This window comes from Belonocnema kinseyi, chromosome 1 (genome assembly GCF_010883055.1).
Source record: "Belonocnema kinseyi isolate 2016_QV_RU_SX_M_011 chromosome 1, B_treatae_v1, whole genome shotgun sequence".
Classification (NCBI taxonomy): domain Eukaryota; kingdom Metazoa; phylum Arthropoda; class Insecta; order Hymenoptera; family Cynipidae; genus Belonocnema; species Belonocnema kinseyi.
In genome coordinates, this window is record NC_046657.1 from 11,653,712 (window position 1) to 11,661,489 (window position 7,778).

Genomic DNA, 7,778 nt, shown 5'->3' on the forward strand with positions numbered 1-7,778 from the left:
TGAAATTAACTAAGATCTAATAAATCTATTATCAAAAAAAAAAACACTTTTTTGAGATAACGCTGAAAAAATGTACCTTAACTTTAGTCAGCTGCACACGGTCAAAAAGCAAAAATCAACAAAACGTAAATTTTTCCAAAGTAAGGTAAATGCGTTTTTTATTTGAATTAAAAAATACTTTGAAGGGTCTCTTTAAATTTCGAACAAAGGATAGAAATTTTAAATGGCGCCTACCTTGTTCTGCAGCACCTATGCTAAGCAGGTTTTGCGAAAAATGAGCTTTTACAATAAAGGAGGCACCAAAAAATACAATAAACTAAACCTCAGTGTACGGACTACAAAAATGTTACGGCACTACTTTGAAAATTCGCTCGGGTTTTGCTAACCATAATTAAAACAAAATTGTTATTCGTAGTAAAATGTAATCTTCAGTGCAATTTTCTATCAAATAAAGACTCAAAAAAAATGTTTTGGTTAAAGTTCCTATTCGCGTCTGGTTGAAAATTTTTGTAGTCATTTTCATCTGAAATTATGTTTAATATGACTAGAAAATTCTAGTCAATTACCTATGGTTCATTTTTTCTAGTGAAAACAATTCTGTTTAATATTTCTGCTATAAGAAGTGGCGCAATATTGTGTCAATTTCCAAAAAGCTGTCTTTTATCTAATGTGCATTTATGAAAACAACTGCGCGTTATCTCTCTAAATACAGTGCTAAATAGTGCTACAAGAATACTTTTAAACCAAGCACATGTTTTTTGGGTGCCTTTGAAAATTGTTTTCGAAAAAATTAACGTTGTAGACAATGAATAAATAAAATGCACGTTGGAGAATTTAAGTATTGACCAAATCGACGTGTCCAAATGACAAGGTGCCCTATCGGCAGAACCAAATAAAAAGGGTCCCTACTTCAGAGGGCGTTCGTGTTTCCAATACTATTTATGTATGGGATTCTTAATCTTCCATATTTCGCCACCCGAGATGGCACCCTTTTATTTCGTGCTACCGATATGGCACCTTGTCATTTGGACACGTCGAAGTGATCTAAGTGCATATTATGTAAAATCACAAACCAAATTTTTCTTAAATAGTTCCAGAAACAGAATAAATTAACAATATGCTGCTTTTGCTTCGAGTGTTGTATCTATCGCTATTCATTAATACATCTACCTATAGAATATAGTGAGATGAAATTTTAGCAAAGCGAAACATAGTTGATGTCGACTAAAATATCTGGTTGAGATTGCCAGAAAATTTGGTTAAATCTCGAAGTAATACTAGGGAGAGGCCTCGCTAATGCATTTGCGGTGGCAAAGCATGGAAACTTTTTTGGAATAGATGGGGGGGGGGATTTTCTAACTTGTGAGAAGAATATCTGTGAGAGCTGAGAGACGAGTGTCATGGCTGTTAGCTGATCGCGTTAAGAATTTCTTCATGGCGTGAAATATGAGAGGCAAAAGTTATTTTCGTTCATTGTTTTATGCACTTTTTTTGCGTTTAAAGAAGATAAATATATGTTTCGAAGCCGTAAGTACTTGAAACATCATTTTTTTAAAAGTAACCTTGCATTCACGGGTTCCAAAAGTGGTTTCTTTTTAAGTCGAAAAACATTAATTTATAGGTTGGGTGGTATTGAATACAATTCTGTAATTTTCGTCACAGTAATAATAGTTGTTGTAATAATTTTGTAGATAATGTGTGTTATACGAGACTGCATAATTAAAAATCAAGAATGTGAGGTACAAGGATAGCAGGAAGGTGAACCAGTTATCGTACACTTTACTGTTTGCAATGTAAGTATATTGTTCAAAACAAAAATATGTTCTACAAGTCCGGACGTGAATATAAATTGTTTTGCGAAGCGAAAAGAGGAGTATAATCCTTACCTTAATTATCTTCGGACTTTTTAAAGAAATATTTTTCAATTTTTGTGGTAGTGTGTCAACGATTTAAGATTTTCTATCATTACGTGCGTATGTGATAAGTGGAAAAATCAGTAAAATATAAATTTTACAAGATTTTGCTTTTGTAACTGATAATGAAACATCTGCTGATTATCATCATGCATGTTTTCTTCGATTTTCTTCTCTTTCATAGAAATGTTCATGAAAATAAAGTTTAAAAAAATTGAATTTGAACTGCAGGTTTAGTGGTATCAAAAAACGTACCTGCTTGAAATAGTAAGACATCTAAATTAATAAAAAAAATTATTTGGCTTTGTTAGTCTATATGTAAAAATGGGATTTGCAAATGATAATAACCTGCTTACATATTCACTCTAAAAGTGAGGTTTATCAACGAAAATAAAAAAAATCCGTTGACCCAATTAAGAATTTCAGTTTTCTTAAAAAAATTTCAGATTCTTTAAAAATAAAACAGGCAAACAAAAAAGCCTTGTTTACCAGACGGGACAAAGATTAATATACGTTTTTTTCTTGTGCGCGTGTAGTTGAATAAAGAAATAACTGATTGCAGCCACCTTTGCCCTACAAATAATAAGAGATATAATGCTTATGTTTTAATAAAAAAAGTTGATAACTAATTTGTTTTTCATTTCCAATGATCTCTTTATCACACTAACCCTATCAACCGTATCATTAAATTTTTTGTTTTAAAATTTGTACAAATTTGTGGCATATGAGCTTCAAATTTATTTATTTATTTATTTTGTTGTGTTTTGTAATGTCATTAACTTATTTCCAGAATGAAAGATTAACTACGTGGCAAGATTCTATAAATAAGCTAGCTAAAGCAGCTCAGTTTTTGAGAAGGGACGATAAAGTCTGTGAATTTCATTTCGATTCTAATTTATTCAACCGGGGAAACCGCTTCCGCAAATCATATCTGAAACCACGAGCCATTCGCACGCATTTTCCAAAAGTGCACGTGCCAGGTTTGGATATTAATGCTGCCATTGGACGTCAAGGATATTTTCCAACATTAGATGCACAACAATTTCTTGGTCGCCATAAAGAGAATCGTGATGGTGAAAAAAAAAACAAATCTCAAAACTGTGAAATTCGCGATGAATTTGATTCTGAAGCATTCAATAGTAGTGAAAATGGAGATTGTGAAGAGTTCTCAGTTGGTTATGAAGAATTTAATCACAGTGAAACTGTAGATCATTAAGAATTCTCAGCAGAATATCTCTTCGTTCTAAACAATTATAAAGAAATTGAGAATCAAAATTTACAATGGATTGCTCATTTGCACAATAATGGGGAAGAAATAATGTGGATATACAAAAACTGTAAATTTGAAGCTGAAAAACACGTTGTTTTGTTAATTAATTTGGAACTTAATGTACGTATATACCGTTTATGTGGAGTGATGAGATTTGATATCCTTTTATACAGAAGTTTTCTTAATATTTTCTTTTTCATTCCAGATATTCCTTCAGTGTGAAAAGGTTTTACTGCAGCCATGCGAAGAGGCTGGTAAAGGAAGGAGGTAAATTTCATAAATTACTGCTTATAAAAAGCAGTGCAAGGGAACTCCATGCTCTCTCAAAATTTCTTTTTTCAGGTCTAAGCATTGTGTAGGTTACATGCCCATGAAAATTCAGCAAAATTATGGTCCTTAAAGCATAAGATGTCTTCCGTGCAAAGAAACTTAGAAAATATTTGCAACAAAATTATAAAAAGAAAAGTATTCTTCAAACATTGAAAGAGAAGTGAAATAAAGGAAGAAGCGTTGCAATATTTCGAATATAAGATTAAAAAGCTGTTTAATAATTGTGAACAACTTCATTTTAAAGAATACTTAAAAGTTTAGAAAAAATATCAAAAAAAATTACAAAACTTGAAGATTAAAAAAATGTAACTGTTTGGTCATTATGAAATAAAATGTTAAAAAAATTTAAGAATTTTTAAAGTCTGAAAGATAAAAAAATTATCTTAATAATCCTATGAAAATTGAAAAGCTTCTGTTGTTATTAAAAAATAATATTAAGGGCGTCGGGCCCAGAGTCTGCCATTTTATTTCTAAAAACATTCTTTCAAAATCTCATTTGCAATAAAGTTTGGAAAATTTAAGGGAAGGGGGGGGAGGTTTTTACTTTCAAAGAATCAAGTTTTTTTGTTTGTCTTTTCTTATTGTCAAACATTTCAAAAATACACTCCCAAAATTTTAAGTCGATCTGAGCAAAAATCTCGAAGTTATTGTCTGGTTAGTCTCATGTCCTCTAGCACTACAGCACTGACAGCTGCGGGCTTCTAAAACTTTAAACGCGTTTTCCTCAAAACTAATTTTTCAAAGTTCGTGTTCACTGCCATTTCAAAACTACTTTACCGATTCAATTCAAACTTGATACACATTTTCTACATATAAAATACCTACCCTAAACGTTTAATTGAAATTTTGTTTTACATTAAGGGTGTTTTCGACGCCCAAAATGGTGGAATTTTTCGTGGAAAATAGCAGATTACAGTTTAGATGACCACCAACAATTTTTAAATGCAAAAATAATAATCAAAGAACGTTGGGGGGGGGGGGATTTTATGATATTTTGACTAAATTCAAATGGTTTCTGATTTTCGATCATTTCCGATCGAAATAAAGTGAACACCGCGAATATCTTTTTTTTCCAAGACGTTCTCGGACAATCTCAGTCACCGGCTTGTTTTTAAATATTTTAAAATGAAAAAATTGCAGAATATTGCCAAAAGTATACTTAATAATGTACAACAAGTTTAAATACATTTACATTCAAAAAATAAAAGAACTCAAACCCTACAATAAAAGTGTGCTAAAGCTTCTGAAACAGCCTTAAATAAGGCAATTTCTACATAACTGGAAATGCAAAGAATGGCTTTATGGGCTTGCTTTAAAGCAGAAAAACGTGGATTCGTTGACATTGGACGAAACACACCAGATGGCCAAAAAGGTGAAAAAGACGACCGCGCCTTGGTTGTTATGTTAAAACCTGTTATGAGAAAACGGGTTCAAACCCTTGGATGCTTCTTGACGAACGGGTAGTGCATCGGGTAGTGTTCTGCTTCAGCTTCTTATCAAAGCCAGAATTTTGGCAGAGAATGCCGGTCTAAAATTTTCGGGAGTTGTATGTGATGGGGTCACCTGGAATAGAGCCATGTGGGACAAATTTAATGTGATGGAGACAGAAGTGAATTTACCGCACGTATTGGACGAAAACAGGAGATTATGATTTTCTGCGATTTTTCATATCTCATAAAAAACTTGATAAACTTCTTCACCAAGCATGAAAGAAATGAGTACATTTGGTTACAAAATAATGATTAACATTTCTTACATTTTGAACCATTTATTACCCGTTTTTAAAACTAAACCTTATATTCATATTTTTGACTTTTCAGACACCAGATGGCCCAATCTCTTTGAAACACTAGTATGCCCTTTTCGAAATAGAGAATCCTAGCACTTTTAGCTTGAAGGCTAGTTACAAACTAATGCCTGAACACCTAAACCTTTTCTTCTACCGAAAAATTAATACAACACTAGCTTTTCAGGTTATTGTTTTCCATTCTAACGATTTTTTTATTCTGTTACATGATTTAATTAAAACTTTAAATTTTCTGCCTAGTTTTTCGGTGTTGGGAATGTCATTAAACTTTTTAAAGATGAACATGATGATCTAAAAGACGCTGATCCACCTATAAAAGTTTGTAGAAGAATTAAAAAGCTCATTTCTAGTATGAATGGTAGAAGAACTTTGGCGAAACTAGTTCCTGGAAAAGAACATTGGCAGGTGTGTTTTTAATAATTTATAATGCGTGCTATTTTTGTATTTTTGAATGTTTTTAATTCTGTATTTATGCATAGAATTGTATTTAGTTTTCTTTTGACAACAAAGGCAATTGAGTTTTTGCTATACCTACGAGAGTGGGAGAGAGAAGCTTTCAAAGGAAATATGGAGTTTATCACAAAATCTACTTGCTACGGTCTTAAAGTTACACTTAAAGCAGCTCTTGAACTTTCAAGATTTCTGATAGAGGACTGTAATTTCGATTTTGCAAGGAGTGATTGCTTTAATCAGGATTATCTTGAAGTAATTTCCTTCCTTTTGTCAAATTACGTAGATTCTGCAATCTCTGTTTGGTTTTTAGTTTTTTCAATCTTTTTAAAATTTACAAATTAAACTGCAAAGTCTTTAGAAACTGTTTTACTGACAATTTGCATAACTTTTACTACCTTTGATCTAATAACAAATTTCAATTTCAGAAGTTTTTCGGACTAAGAAGAGAAAGCTGCAGAGCAAATGACAACCCGGATTCGTCACTATTCATTCAAATGTTTCGGCTCGTATCGACATATTCTCTACGAAGCCGCCCAAGGGATGCAACGTTACCAAGGGTGAGATAATGGACGCACTACTGAAATTAAATCATATCGCTGACAAGAAGGAAAGGCAGCTTTAGTGGAATAATAAAATTGATCACATGATGGAAAATGAACAAGGGACATCAATTTTAGAAAGCATGCTTGAGATATTGTAACACAATTATTTTTACATGAGCAATACTTTAAATTATGCTGTAGCTTATGTAGCAGGATACGTCGCCAGGAAAGCGTCTGAAAGATTCGATAAATTTTTGAATAATGGACAACCTTTTGTTTACCAAATGAAATTAAAAACTTGTATCCTCTTCCTAAAGTTGGTTGTAAAGACCATGAGATACAAGTCACTAGAAGCATCGTTAGATTCTTTTTAACATTCCGAATGTTGTCGATTGCTAAACAGTTAAATAAACTAGATAACATTGAGAGAGAAAAGGCCAAGGAAAAGAGGAAACTAGCAAAATTAGCATATCCAAATTCAGTTAACACAAATGCACATCTCCAAGCGGCTCATGTTTTAAAACCTCTAGTCGGTAATTTTCAAAATAGAGTACGTGGAAAACGAAAAGTACCTGTGGAGACTAATCATGATAAGGAAAACAAAATAAAGACTTCGAAATTGTCTACTTGATGCCTTTTTTTAAATAAAAATTACTGTTACGATCCTTGAAATTTTTGTCATTCTTCAAAATTTAATACAATTTATTACATTTTAATTGTGGATAATTAAAAGTGAAGAGTTTTTCATCCTTAAAAATTTTAATTAAAAATTAGGCGCATTTTAAGGTTTACCATTAACGATTAATTTGTATGCTTTAAGTTAAACTTTTCTTTAATTTGGAAGACTCAGAACTGAAAACCAGACTTTCATAATGAAAATCATCAATATTTAAGAATTTTTATTCATACATGTTTATAATTGATGTTTTTATGTGTAACTTTAAATTGTAGAACTTTTAATTTCAATCTTTTTAATTCGGGAGTTTTTAATTGTAACTATTTAAAATTTAAAAATATACGATTTTTAAGTTTTACAATCAAAAAATATTTAATTTTGATGCTCTACGTTTCAATTTTCTTCATTTTTTAAAACGTTTGAATTAAAATGTCGGCATTGATTCTAAATATTTAGGAATGTTCATTTGTGCATCTTTAAAATTGTAGACTGTTATTTATAATTCGTAAAGAATTAAAAATTTTGAATATTTTAAAATGAAGAGGTTTTAATTTGGACATTTTCAAATAAAAAATTATGCGAGCTTTCAGTTTCACAATAAAAGATTCTATAATTTCGATGCTTTCAATTAAAAACGCTGAATTCTTTTGTAAACTCGAAACAGCATTTCCAGGTTAGCTCAAGAGGTTGATGAACATTTCTTTTGCGATAACGTAAATTTGCAATAATAATTGGTACAAAATATTTGTATAAATAGTTTGTTTTGTGAGAGTCCCTGGAACCTTCC

At 31.4% G+C, this 7,778-nt stretch overlaps 1 protein-coding gene across 3 annotated transcripts; it reads left to right on the plus strand.

Annotated features, from left to right (window-relative positions):
• The first annotated feature begins 5,655 nt into the window (after positions 1–5,655).
• LOC117176281 lies at positions 5,656–6,374 on the plus strand. Of its 3 annotated transcripts, none has more exons than XM_033366482.1 (3): positions 5,656–5,725; positions 5,800–6,025; positions 6,199–6,374. In XM_033366482.1, the coding sequence occupies exons 2-3, from the start codon at positions 5,888–5,890 to the stop codon at positions 6,337–6,339; spliced, it is 279 nt and encodes a 92-aa protein (XP_033222373.1). In that variant the 5' UTR covers positions 5,656–5,725; positions 5,800–5,887; the 3' UTR covers positions 6,340–6,374. The 3 variants fall into 3 exon arrangements, with proteins under 3 accessions (XP_033222373.1, XP_033222364.1, XP_033222357.1); XM_033366473.1 differs by having other exon boundaries at positions 5,812–6,025; XM_033366466.1 differs by having other exon boundaries at positions 5,703–6,025.
• The last annotated feature ends 1,404 nt before the right edge of the window (positions 6,375–7,778 follow it).